General features: G+C 41.0%; 1 protein-coding gene across 2 annotated transcripts in view; it reads left to right on the top strand.

Annotated features, from left to right (window-relative positions):
- USP33 (ubiquitin specific peptidase 33) overlaps window positions 1–14,767 on the top strand; it is a 98,681-nt gene that overhangs the window by 77,209 nt on the left and 6,705 nt on the right. For both annotated transcript variants that reach the window (XM_032802480.2, XM_032802486.2), the window contains 4 exons: window positions 1,107–1,233; window positions 2,763–2,932; window positions 4,865–4,946; window positions 10,350–10,458. In XM_032802480.2, coding sequence (XP_032658371.1) covers window positions 1,107–1,233; window positions 2,763–2,932; window positions 4,865–4,946; window positions 10,350–10,458 — 488 coding nt within the window. The remainder of the gene's footprint in view (window positions 1–1,106; window positions 1,234–2,762; window positions 2,933–4,864; window positions 4,947–10,349; window positions 10,459–14,767) is intronic.

The raw sequence follows: 14,767 nt of genomic DNA, 5'->3' as shown, positions 1-14,767 counted from the left end.
GTGAGTTTTGACTTACATTTTGGAATGTTATTTAGGAGTTTTGTACAATTTAAAGAAGAATGAATCAACCAATCAGAGTTATGAATAACAGAGTTATGAACTGACCAGTCAACCGCACATCTCATTTGGAACTGGAAGTACTGTACACAATCATGCCGCAGCAGAGACCAAAAAAAACCTCACATATAGTACAGCCCCATGTTAAACATAAACTATTAAAAAAAAGAGGAAAGCAGCATTTTTCTTTTGCATAATACGGCTTTTAAACTTTACTGAGTCAATGTTCATTTGTAAACTTTTGAAAGAACAAACATACTGTGTTCGTAACTCTGAACAAAAATATCCATTCCCAAGGTGTTCATAACTCTGGGGTTCTGTTATAGTTAGTTTCCATGTTGTTCTCAAGAGTCAGAGACCAGGAAAAAAATAGGGTGCATTCAGTCAGAAATGGGAGTCAGAATAGCTCAAGAATAGATTCTGTTAAGGACCAAAGATAAGGACCTTATTGTTTAGGTCAAGTTGTTTCATTTTATTCTTCCCTAAATACTGCCTCCCTTTCAAATCAAGGGCAGGTATATGATTATCTCAACTATCGGCACTCCGTATTTTAAGAAACAACCTGAGCCTAAATGTGAATAGTATCCAAGATGCAAATTAGGAATCTTGAGATGTTAAACAGCAGAACGTGGTTCCTATTTCATGCAGGTACACTGGCCGCTTTTAGAGAATGTGAAAATCTGGACAGAGACGTTGCTTTGACTAAAATAACTTACTAAATGGACTGTTTTGGACATCATGACCCAGAGCAAAATATTCATATTGCTTAGAAATCAATCAAACTAAAGATCACTTGGAGAGCAGAGCATATGTTGAAAGAACATAACCATGTCTGCTTTTTCCCTTTAGCTGGTGGGAATGGAACAAAAAGCTGATCTTAGATTTATAAGGAACTTAAACCAAATTTGCATAGTAAAGTCCCTTTCATTAATACCATTAAACATATGTGATGAAAAGATGTACAATTTTCTGTATTCTTTACTTGTTACCTAAATTGTTCATAGCCGCACATTTCACTGTACAGTCTCTCTAATACCTTCTTACTCTAGGTGGACATTATATAGCTTATTGCCGAAACAATTTAAATAATCTGTGGTATGAATTTGATGATCAGAGTGTCACAGAAGTACCAGAATCCACTGTACAGAATGCAGAAGCTTATGTTCTCTTCTACAGGTAAGAAAGTGAATAAAAGAAGGAGAAAGGTCAGTATCAGTATAAACCTTGTTCAAATAAATGAATCACTTGTGAGCTGTTGGCCGTTTGGCACCCAGCTTTTAAAATTAGGTTGCTAAATAAATTTTGTGAGACATTTGGAATTGGGGAGGGGAGGTTGGGTCAGTCAGACACTAGGCTATTGGCAAGAGACCCTGTAGTTCAGATAGAACTCATGTCAAGTATGTGTCACACAGAATCAACTATTCCGGGATATGCTTTTATTTTATAATAGCCCTCAGAAGATACATTAATAACGCATACCAATTTCAGTACAAGAGAAAAAGAGACTCTGCTCTTCTGAAGAAGGCAGTAATGCAGCAGAGCTACCATAGTGGAAAGGCTTCAAGATGACTTGCTCTAGTGTGATATTGAGAGGAGCACTAGATGCCACCCCCATGAGATGCTTTGCTTTGATTTAATGAAAATGCTTTGCCACCAGTTTATTTTTTGATGTAACAATTACGAAGTGAAATTGCTTGAACATTTAAATGCTTATAAAACTTCAGAATAAAGCCACAGAGGTGGATCAGACCATTAATTCTACAGATTTAAGATAATGAAAACTCAGTGAGATTACTAGAACATGAAGAGTCTTAGAACTGGCAATTAAGATTGCATCCTCCTCTGAATAAAAATAAGGCATACAGAGAGGATTCTGCACACAGACTGAGATTGTTAGAGCTATAAGGGGATTTGAGAAAACTCTTTAGCAGCTGGGAACTGGAACAACAGGGGTTTTACTGTGTCCTTATTTTGCTGTATCCTGGTCTTTTCCTGAAACTCAGACAGCGTAAAGGAGACACCTGCTATTACTATCTTCAGTCTCTGTCACTTTTGTACTTGGAACTGTACATGCAATTAGACTCTTATCTTTTAACTGTTTTACAACTATTAAAGTATTCCGTTTTTAAGCGTTACATTCTTTATACTGACGTCGAGTTTAAATTAACAAAGGATGTATGTTTGCTACCGGAAGTTGAATACCGAGTCTAGCAGAAATAAGTTACAATAGAATTGCACAGATGAGTAGATAATATTTTTGTCTTTGCCAGAAGCACAAGATACAGGTTGCTGGCCAACATATGGTCATTGGTCTGACTCACAATGACTGCTTCTGTGTTCCTTTTAGGAATAGACCATATTGTCAAAAAGAACACTGTGCTTGTTGTGAACAAATACTTCAAAATTAGAATATAAACTCAAGCGTGTGAAATATTTATATCTTGGTAGTACACATTTCAAATTCAAATCCTTTATTTAAATAGATGCCTTTTCTATTGGTTGTTTTAACTTGAATTACAATTATTTAATGGTATAGTAATGGGATATTTTTAATTGGGTTTTTAGGTGTATTAAATATAATGACTCAGAAATTCAGTGAAGGAAAAAGTTGGTTTCAAACCAGTGTTCAGAGTAAATCAGCACCACACATCAGGATACATCCTGTGCTTAATGCTTTTTTATTTATTTATTTATTTATATAATAGAAAGAGCAATGAAGAAGCACAAAGAGAGAGACAGAGGGTGTCAAGTCTGTTGACTGTGATGGAACCAAGTCTCCTGCAGTTCTATATTTCTCGACGGTGGCTGAATAAATTCAAGACTTTTGCTGAGCCAGGACCTATTTCAAATAATGATTTCCTCTGTATACATGGAGGTGAGACTGCTAATCTTTTATGAAGTACCTGTAAAACAGAACATCTACCTTTGAGGATGAAGACTTATTCACTGGCTAGCAGGGAATTTTTTAAAATACTGGAACTTGTGTGTAATCAGTTTCTTAATCTTTACTCTTATCAGTTACCCAGAAGGCAAGGTTATTTATTATCTTGTCGTCATTTCTGGTTAGGGACCTACTTTAAGTGTTTTACAGTGAAGATCTGATCACAGAGTGTAATTCCACAAAGAGTGTATATAATAATTTTTCCTCAGTGTGCATGTTTTTCCATAGCATCCTAATATGGTCTGCATTTTTTCAAAACATTTATATAGATTTTTTGTCATTTTGTACATTTGATTATGTAGTTATATTCCCCTAGTAACTGTTTGGACTAACACCTTGTAACATAAATACTTGTCACAGCTACACAATGAGGATAACAATCCCAGGAACCCAGATACGATAGGGGACAACAGGGTATCCAACATGAAAACAATAATGATCAAGAAAACTTTCTTGCATGTTTTGTACACAAGTTATAAATTGTCCTTCCTCTACTAGACATTAGTGAGAGCTCTGTTTTGCGATGTCACCTTTATTTGGGCTTCTGACTTTCTAAGCAACCACCATGTAGTATCCAGCACCCTCTCCCATGTAACCACGTGCAAAAAGAGAAAATACTGTGCCTGTGGTCATTTGTAGACTGTATGTGTGCAGAAGGAGAACCTGAGCCTATGAGAACCCAGTGGATCTATAGCACCACCACCTCATTGCTCAGGGCTGCTACAAATGCCACTGTCAAGATTAGGAAATAAATGGTGTGACCTAGTGGTTGAATCAGGGGTCAGGAGTCAGGCTGGGTCAGCTATCAAGAGGTCAGAGTCCGACACAGGCCAGAGAGCAAAATCAAGAGTCAGGTGTCATGAGGCAGGCAGGGTCAGGTTACCAGGAGATCAGCAGTATGAACAGGTACTGCTGGGGAAGCAGCCCTAAGCAGGGTGAAAGGAGTTGTATGGACAATTTCTTGTTGCTGTGCTGGGTTTAAATAGGAGCTGTGAACCTGTTGGGACCCCTGTTGGTCCACCAATCAGTTTCCAGGGCTGGGGTCTTCTATCAGAGTTTGGCTCCTCTTCTGACAACAGATGGCAGGTTGGAACTTACCTAGTGTCACAGAGTCCTGTGGACCAGCGTTCAAGACCTGCTGTTCCTTACATCCACAAATGCATCATCCTCGCTAGTTTTCCTCACAGGGAGAGGCTTGGATGCTGTGTATGTACAATAGCTGTTCATAGTATATAGTGTTTGTACAGTAGTAGGAGCAATAGTAAATGAAACTTCATTGTCCATAATCCCCATAGCCTTTCTGCTGTTCCCCTTCTTCCTGAATTTTCATTATCCATAGCCTCTTTGTGGACTATTGATGCTATCTAGAAAGCCTGAAGACAACTAATGAGCTTTACTGAGTAGTGAGTGGAATAGAATTTGGTAAGTCACAATCAATGGCCTTTATGTGAGTAATCCAGAAACTTTTAAGTAACAATTTTAAATTAGAATTTAATCCTACATTTTAAAAAACATTTTACAACCAGCGTTCTTAAAAGAAGCCTTTACAATCAATCCATTTCTGCTTTCAGATATGTCTGAATTAAATCTTTGATATGATTCTCTTCAGCTTTTCTGGTAAAATGTTCAGCCACATCTTAAAGAGAGTGGGGCCTCTTTTAAGAGACTGCTCTTGAGTTGGGACTTTGACGGATCATTCAAAACAACATTTACTATATTATATCTTATATTTTGATTTGAATTGGTCAAAAGGTGGTTCATGACTTAGAGACCTTTAAAACATTAGAGTTAGGGAAAGAGATAACTATGTAGAATAGCCACCCCAAAAAAAAAAAAAGTAGCAAGACCTTTTTTCTTCTTTTATAGGTGTTCTTCCACATAAAGCTGGTTTTATAGAGGACTTGGTTGTAATGCTACCTCAGAACATATGGGATACTCTATATAGCAGGTAACTGACACTGCTGTGCGCTGTGGTTTGAGAGTCAGCATTTGTGCTAAGTCGTGAGTTCACAAATCTTAGAGTTAGTGTTTAAAAATATAATTCCTTCTCTCAGCTTTGTATCCAGGAGTGCAAGGTGCAGATTTATGAAATTTGCTTTGTACAAGACAGCATGAGTAAATGGTGTTGCCGATAACTGGGGTATCATACCAATAAATGCTATTATATATTCTTCTACAAAATAATAAAGGATGTCAGTAAAACATGCTTTGCCAGAGGTATTTTGAAGGAACTATGTATCACAGCTTCCTACCTATAGAAAGAGCTAGCTTTTTGTTCCCTTGGTTTTGTCTTTTTTGCCTCAGTCAGCTGTCAAAATTATTTCAAAATAATTTACTTCTGAGGGTTCTCTGTAATTACTCTGCACTCCTCTAGCAGGGTGAGTTTGTGTGCCTCATGAAGGAGTGACCCTTGTAAGGCCCAATTCTTTTTACAGAAACAAAGCTTCATGGGAGCCCCATTGAGGTCAGTGAGGAGGCTGTTGCCCATTACACATTCCAAGAATTTTTATCTTTTAAATCCCAGGTATCTGAACATGAAAGCTCAGGCAGGGGTGTAATGATTTGTAGCTAGTCCCAAGCAAAAAATGGAAATGTGTTCCTATATCCCCACCACCCAGCTTCTTCCTACTTCTCTATGTAGCTTGTTTTTTCATCACATCTAACCCATACAAGCAGTAGCTCTCTGCTCCTGCAGAACTTCCCATTGCTTCCCAAAGTATCTCTTGCTCACCACCCCCGACCCCAATAGACACCCATTTCCGTACTCATCATTCTCCTCCCAGTAGCGGAAGGGTTCGCTCCTCAAGTAATTCTTTAGAGTTCCTACAGAGATACTGGGAATTACTCTCTTACCTCCATATTGAAGGCCAGGGAGGAAATATGACCTGATAGTTCTTATTGCCTCTCCCAATGACTAATGAATAGTAGTTAAGGCCATTAACCACCCTCACACCAAGTTCAAAAACCAGAATTAGACCAAAGTATAACAGCTAATAAGAAACTGAACTTTACTCTTCAAAAACACAGGGAAGTTCCAGATCTTTTGAAAATACCATATTCTGAGACATGTCCTTCCCATGTCTGTTCTTATCCTTACTGCAAATCAGGGGTCTTGTCAGTATTTCATGCTAGGCAGAGAGTGCCTGCTGCCTTCTCTCTCTACAGCCATAGTCAATTATTTTTTGTCAAGGCTCAAATTTCCTGGTCAAGGTATAGTCAAGGTCCAGCCGTCAGAGAAAAAAGATAAATAATAATAATAATGATAATGATAAAAAGATGTTTTCGGAATCTATTAAAAGCATCTGACAGTCTGGATTTGGCCCATGGTCCACCTAGTGACTACAGCTTGGTGGGGCAGTCTTTCCATGCTGATCTAAAAGGCTTCTTCAGTTGAAGAAAACTAAAATTCTTATTGCAAATGAAGTTAAATTTCACTCATCAAAAATTACATTAAAAAATGTTCAGATTTTTGTTATGGAACAAAGTAAAGGTAGCATTAAGCCTGTTTGGGACCAAACTGCCTCCAGTGCTTTCAGAGGACTTGTCTACGTACAAGTTGCACTGGTTTAACTAATCAGTTTAAAATCACAGTTTTAGGCCAGATCTGTACCAGCAAACCCTTCTAGTATAGAGACAGTTTATACCAGCAAAATAAGCAATCCAACCAAAGCACATTTGTGCCAGTATAACTACATCTACACAAGGCTGTTGTCAGTGTAGAAATGTAATTTAAAAAATCACACCTCTAACTATTATTGCTACTCCTGCAAAAGTTTCTGTTGCAGACCTGGCTTTAGTTAAACCAGTGTAACTTGCATGCAGAGCAGACCTGAGAGTAAACAAGTTCTGTTCTATGGAGGTACTTGTTAGAGCTGAGCAGAAATTGGCATTTCCATTCTGTGGAAATTTCTGACATTTCAGCATTTGTTTTCATTCTGAAATGAGATTGAAATTTCAATCTCATCAGCAGAAGAGAAAATTTTGTATATGGAAATGTCAAAACATTTTGATCAAAAAAAATCATTTCAACATTCTCCAAATCAGAATACTTTGTTTTGGGTTGTTGGGATGTGCTGAAATGCTTTGTTTCAAGTAACTTCAACTTTTATCGTTAACCTGCATTTTATCCTGCGTTGCCTTAGGGGAGTTGTAGTTGGGGAGCCTGATATCCCACTTTCCCCTATGTGGCCAGATTCCTGGCTAGACTAGATCTCCCATAATGCTCTGAGTCATATGATACCCATGACCATGCAGCTCAATGAGAGGGAAATCGGTGCATTGTCTTATGGGAGTTACAGTTTTCCAGGGAACCCAGTCCAGAGGCAAGAATGGGGGCCAGAATTACAAATCTAGTAAGACTGTGTGCCATGATAGGCAAATACTGTTTAATGTTTTGTTGAAATGAAAAAAATTAAATATTCCATTTTGGGTTAATCATTCCCAAATGAAATATTTCATTTTGATATTTCCAACAAGAAATCAATATTTTGGGGAAAAATCAAAATTTTCCTATGCAAAATTGAAATTTTCCAGAAATTGCATTTTGTCTCAGGAAATAATTGACAGAAAATTACTGACCAGCTCTCGTTCTTATGCTGCACTCATCTCTGTATCCAAGTGCCTTCCAATTTAAGCAACATAGCTAACATTTGTCATGTAGTATTTGTTCTCCCATCCTCTTCCCAGTGTTGAGGTGTCCTTTTGAGTGTACATGTTGTTGTGTTCTCATGAATCTAAATTTCCTGAAGAATAATAATGGTCTTAGTGGGTGCATTTCCCTTTTATCTTTTTTAAACAGTATAATCAGCATATCACCTAGTTCAGTCGAAAATATATATAGGCAGAGAATGTAGTTCAAAATCTGAAATGTGATCCATGAGCTAAAACAAGACTCTCACTGATTTAAATGCATCTATGAAGTCTGAGTGATAAGAGACAAAAGTCTGAGTGAGTACAGTATCTTATTGTAATGAAATAACTCAATTTTAATTTAAACAAAATATGACATTTTTATATCTTGAAAGATAACATCTTCACAAATTAAATTGTTGTAATCATCTAAATAGTCCTAAACAACCAAACTTACTATCTTCAGAGATTTCAAATAAAATTATCTTCGGAATTAAGATCTTACATGCCATATTTTAGACTGGAGCTTATTTGTACATCTGAGTAAACAAGGCATTGTTGTAAAGTGCCTTTTACCATTGCTTGCATTTTTGGTTTTAAAAAAACAACAAAAAAACCACTTAGCATTAATTTAATTTTAAAAAACTACACTCCAGGCCAATGGGGGCTGCAGGAAGTGGTGTGGGCTGAGAGATGTGCTGGCTGTTGCTTCCCACCGCCCGCATTGGCCTGGAGCAGTGAACCGTGGCCAGTGGGAACCACAATCAGCTGAACCTGCAGACGCAGCAGGTAAACAAACTGGCCTCTGGCGGGCCACGTGCCAAAATAATCTTCTATGAACGAAACAGTGGATGTTGACCAAGTTTAGATGTTGGAGTCACGTAGAGCAGTGGTTCTCAAACTTTTTTTTTCCATGGACCACTTGAAAATTGCTGAGGGTCTCAGCAGACCACTTAATGGTCTTTCCAAATGTTGTGTGTACCATTAGCTAACTATTGTAAAGCGGTTTGGATAAAGGTGCTATATTAAAAAAAACGTAATAATAAACAGTTTTTTTGTTCTACAAATAAAAGCACACAACTTGTATTTTAATATCAGTAGTCTTACCTTTCTAATGTGATGGATGTGCCCTCTCTCCCCCACCACGGCAGCCCCTGAGCTGGGGCTGGGCTGGAAGGGAAGTCTCTCCCCTGCCACAGAGCTGACACTGAGAAGGAGGGCCATCTCTCCCCGGCAGCCGCAGCCCTGGACTGGGGAAAGTCACCCCTTTCTAGGACCACCTCAGCCATGCACGTCCCAAATTCCCCTCACCCCCTCTTCTCACCCCACTGCCACCTCCCACCTGTCCCCTATTCCCCCCCAAGTCCACCACCTCACCTTACATGTGTGTCTTTTCCAGGGTCCAGGCACTTAATTAGTGGAGCCATGCCTGTGTGTCTCCACTAATTAGGTGGGTGGCCCTTCATTCTCTTGTGTGTAGCTGCCCAGGTGCGCACCTTAGAGGGAACTATCCGTGGACCACAGTTTGAGAACCTCTGAAGTAGAGAGCCAAGCATAAATATCCCCATTGCAGTATTGTTCAACACAAAACTTGGTGACATGTTTGCAAATACATGTAAATCGTTTTGGTGACATACAGATATGAAGTGGAGATTTTTAATGTGGCATATCACACATGCTTATGTTAGGATTTTGAGTCAGAATTACCAGGTGAAGAGCTTTTATTCTTGTGGATGATAATTTCTTTAGGCCATGTGGTGGGTAGATTTTAAAAATATACAGTCTCTTCTTTGTTTTTAAACTTCAAATAACTTTTTACTGGCATGGGGTGGGGCCGAGTGTTTTTCTGGTCTTGTAGTCCACCTCCATAGTTTTGTGTTAGTTTTTTCCTCATTAGTTTTGAGAAATAACAACAGTTACAATGACTGTGCATGTCAGATAAATTGTGCATTTAAAAATGCAAATAACATTGTTAATAACTGACTAATAATAGCTGCTTTTTCAATCCTCATCTGGGAGAAATGTCCAAAAGTATTTTGTTTTTTTTAAAGCTTTTTCTGTTAATTGTATTAATTTTTTTCTTCATTCAAAACTGTAGGGTTTAGAGGTAATAAACTGCTACTAGCTTTTTTGTGGTATAACTATGAAGGCTTTGGAATGGTGAGGAGTGGAGGGTGGAGTTGTTTGCATTTTTGTAGTGGATAGTTTCAGAGCAATAAAGATTATTTTTATCTTTAAATATACTTTTTTTTTTTTTTTAACTTGGTGCAGTTCATTGAAGGAACTTGTGGCCAACTGTCTTTATTAGGAGAAGATTTAAGTAATAAACTATTCAGACTGGGTCTAGTGAGGCAGAATCTTAAATATATTTGTTTCCAAAGATCAAATGCCAGTATCCCTAGTTACGGTAAATATTACTGTAGTGTAGAGAATAAATGGTAGCCTACATGTGTCATAGTGACCAGAACCTGAGTGTATCGTAGACAGCTTTCAGTAGCTCCTATTAGTATGTGCAGCTGTGCTTTGCCCCAATTCACAGATGAATTATCCAAGGTAATAGCATTAAAAATAAGAAATTCAGCCTATACTTCTGAGTGTGTTTGCCACATGTCATTAAAGCAAACAGAATCTGGTGCTGGCATTCTCGTGGCTATTAGAAATGTGGAGGAGAAATATGAAATATTTGTCATGAAATTAATAATGAAATTTACTGTGATTATAGGTATGGGGGAGGACCAGCTGTTAACCACCTGTATGTTTGTCATACCTGCCAAATAGAGGCTGAGAAGACTGAAAAAAGAAGGAAGACTGAATTGGAAATGTTTATTCGGGTAAAAATTAGTAATCAGTATTCTCTGATTCTTTCCAGTCTTTTTGTCCTTATCTTATGGATTCTTCAGAAGTAATATTTTGACCAAGATTCTCAAATTCTTTCATAATATGATTCATACTTCAATAGAGCAGGTTTTTTACATGAACCATCTACTCTCATTTGCAATAATATAATATCTCTGTGGTATCTATGGCAATTGCGTATGTGGGACCTGTAACAATAAGGAAACACTGAATATGTTTTTAGCTGATTTTTTTTTTAATTAATGCTACTTAGGTGGACACAAGGAATAGAGCCAGCACCATGTGAACAATCAGTTCTTCTTTGAGTAGTGTTGTCCCTATGGGTGCTCCACTATGGGGGGGGGGGGTGCACCCCCGCACTGCCAATTGGAGAATTTCAATAGCAGTCCATCCCACATGCATCTCCCCAGTTGTCATGAAGCTATCCAGCATGCACAGGCATTTCCTTCTCAGTTCTTTCTCAACCACTCCTAACTAGAGAGGGAGCTAAGAGCTGTCCATTAATGGATCATTAACTCCCTATAGTTTTGCAAATTTTAGCTTTCCTTGAAGCCTTTTTCTTTTAGTACCTGGTTTGTTTTGAGTTGGGGGGCGGGGGGTGGAGAAGAAAGGGTTGGCGGGAGGGGTGCAGACTGCCCCTGGACAAGGGTATCCCGGGCTCTCCAGGCTTCAAAAAGTGACTTAACAGCAAAGAATTCATCCTAATGACAGATGGACATTTGCAGTGCATTCACTTTCTGGGGGAAAAGCATAATTCACAGAATTGTGGTTGGTGCCAGCAGTTAAAACCTAGATCCAGGAAGGACAAAGAGTTAAGGCTTCAACCCCAGATCCGCAGCAAGAGCTGTCACTGCAGCCTTCTATGTTGAAGGCAGGTGATCCCAAGGAGACGAGCCACTCACTCAAGACCACTAAGAAAAGGCCTGTGAGTCCCCATAGCAAGCCCCAATTGAGCCGGAAATGATCGGTACTGACGGTGCCGAAGCCATCTAGAGCATGTGTGGTACCAAGGCAACAGAGCAAGTTGATCTGCCCAAAGACCTGATGGGTATGGTCAAAGAAGTACCGGTACTTGATGTGGGGGCATGAAAAGCATGGAAGATCTGCAGTGGTGAAGGCTACATCTACATGGTCATCGGCACTGACCCCAGCGCGCGTGGCACTGACGGACTATATGACTAGGTCTGCATCTCCAACTTTGTTCGTACAAGCCATTTGGCATGGACAACCACCAGTACCTCCGTCATCTGCACCGACTGATTTCCAGTGCGCAACAGGTCTGTGTCTGATGCACCAGACTCGCCCCTACTCAGTACTGGGGCTCTGATGCCGAGTTTTCCAAGAGCATTGGACTCAATGATATCTCCATGCTGCACACCACCTTTCTCCTCCTCAGAATTAGAGAGTGAGCGAGAGGACTTGGGTTCCCACCATCATCCTACCCGCCATACGCGTTCCAATTTCATCATGGACACCAGGCATATCGCCCATCCAACTCTCAACCTCTATGGTTTGGGCAGCCATAGTACCAGCTACAAGCTCCCTATCCTTAGTGGATCTATTGGGACCCCTGGCAGGCCCAGAGGCAACAAACATCCCAGGCCTTTAGTGTGGCATACCAACAGGCAAGGAGGCACCCTGTTCTGCTTTGGTGTCAAAGGGTTCAGAACCTCCTGAGCAACACGGGGAGGAAGTTGAAGGTGAGGCAGAAAGAGAATACATCCCTCAAGCTTCTCTCTCATTGTCCTCACCTGATGAGGCAGACATGCCCTCTCCACCATCCATGACAGATGATTTTAAATCGCTTAGCTCAGAGGGTGGCAAAAGCCCTTCAAATACCAGCTGCTCAAAGTGACTTGAACTTCACCACAAACTGGCAAACAATCTACACTCTTCCACCTCTAGCAGAGTGGCCCTCCCAGTTAATGAGGCACTCCTGGATCCAGGGCTGGCTTTAGGCCTATTCCACTAATTCCTCCGAATCGGGCCCCACGCCTGAGTGGGCCCCGCACCCAGTGAGAATCCCTTCCCTGGCTAGAGGCACCTTTTTAATTTTTACTCCCTGGCAGCACTCCGGGTCTTCAGCGGCACTTCAGCGGCAGGTCCTTCACTTGCTCTGAGTCTTCGGTGGCACTTCGATGGTGTGTCCTTCAGTGCCGCCAAAGACCTGGAGTGAGTGAAGGACCCGTCGCCAAAGTGCCGCCGAAGACTCGGAGCACCACTTGGTGAGTACAAGTCCCACGTGGTTTTTTACATTTTTTTTTAAGTCATCCCTGCCGGGGACCCACCAAAACTGTTCAAATTGGGCGTCGCACTTCCTAAAGCCGGCCCTGCCTGGATCCTGTCAGAGTTATTTGGCAGACCCCTGCGTTCAGCCTGTTGACATGTAAGTGGACGGACAAAAAGTATTATGGGCTGGCAAAGGGCACCGAATTTTTATTTTCCCACTCACCTCCAGTTCCATGATTGTGGATGTGGTTAATTCTAGAGGCCTCCAATACCAGTTTAAATCCACCAAGATGGGAAACACTTGGAACTGTTTCTCAGAAAAGTGTATTCATCAGTCACTCTTCAGTTCCAGGTGGCTAATTACTGGGTCATGTTGGCCGAATACGACTACCAGAACAATGTGAATTTCTTTATCGATCAGCTCCCAGACCTCCCACAAAGACTAATTCATGGCAATAATTAATGAGGACCAGCTGATGGTGAAAACATCTCTACAGTCCACATTAGACGTGGCAGACACAGCGGCTCGTTCAATTTCCATGGCTGTGGCTATGAGAAGGGCTTCGTAGATGCAGTTGTCTGGCCTCCTGAAAGAGGTCCAAGCCACTGTGGAAGAACTACCGTTTGAGGAAACAAAGCTGTTGGCCAAAAAGATATATGCAACCCTTCATCCCTTGGGGATATACATGCCAGCCTGCAAAAGAAAATACAGCCATTAGCCACTGTGTAAGTCCCTGTCATTGCAATACACACACCAATATTTGTCAGACATCTTATGAACCACAGAGAAAGAAATCAAGATCCCCCAAAGGAAAGCAATATGGACCACAACTGACTCAGCCGTCAATCTCTAAGCAGCAGTTTTGGTTCAGTTTGGTTTACAGGAGACAACATAGGCAAACTTGTATTGATGCCCACCAGGGTCAAGCAATCCTTAGACTGGTGCAAGGTGTAAATCTCTGTGTGGGAATCCGGTTTGCTCAGTCTTCCTCATCCCTTTTCCTGACCCCCTCCCCCTCGATGTATCCCTTATAGGGTGGAGAGCGCATTTCAATGGCAATACAATATATGACAGATACATCTGCTGGAGACTATCTCTCCACATCAGCTTGCTTGAGCTCAGAGTGGTCAGAAATGCGTGCGCTCACTTTCTCCCACTGATCAAGGACATGCATACAAAGGTCATGACGGACAACATGGCCTGCATGTACTACATAAACCAACAGGGAGGCACCAGGTCTCATTTCCTGTCCGAAGAAGCACTGAAGCTGTGGAACTGGTGCATCTCCCACAACGTCCTAATATCAGAGGCTTATCTACCGGGAATACACAACACGATAATCGACAGTCTCAGACGCAGATTTCCACAGGACCACGAATGGGAAATAGAGTTGATTCTACCCAACATATTCTGACAGTGGGGTATGCCGGTAGTAGACATGCTTGCTACTCGCCAAAAAAAAAGTAATATGTCCACAGTACTGTTCCAGGGCGGGGATTGGTTGACACTGCATGGGAGACGCTCTCCTCCTTCCTTGGGACAAGGTCCTTCTTTACGCCTTTCCCCCTTTCCCTCTATTGCTGAAAGTTCTCTTGAAGATAAACTGGGAAAAAGCAAACATCATTCTGATCACCCTCACCTGGCCCAGGCAGATGTTGCAGCTGGCATTATGTCCACCGATGACTACTAGTCACTCCTTATCTCCTGTCACAGAACGAGGGTCACACCCTCCACCCCAATCTGCAGGTCCTGCAACTCGAAGTGTGGCTCCTTCATGGTTGCAGCACATAGAAACATCTTGCTCTGAGGAGGTACAGTAGGTGCTATTACACAGTGGAAGGGGCACTACTTGTCGTACCTAACTTCAGAAATGGAAGAGGTTCCAGATCTGGTGCCAACCCAAGGGTGTCCCCAGCGGTGGTCCTAGACTACGTGTTGACCTTAAAGAAATGGGGGCTCTCTAGCTCGCTGAAGGTTAATTTAGCAGTGATCATAACCTTCCACCAGCGGATAGAAGGCTACTCAATCTTCTCCCACCCAACTACAAAGAGGTT

This window comes from Chelonoidis abingdonii, chromosome 7 (assembly GCF_003597395.2).
Source record: "Chelonoidis abingdonii isolate Lonesome George chromosome 7, CheloAbing_2.0, whole genome shotgun sequence".
Taxonomy (NCBI): Eukaryota; Metazoa; Chordata; order Testudines; family Testudinidae; genus Chelonoidis; species Chelonoidis abingdonii.
Note: the sequence above shows the minus strand (reverse complement) of the source record. Positions and strands in the feature narration are given on the sequence as shown.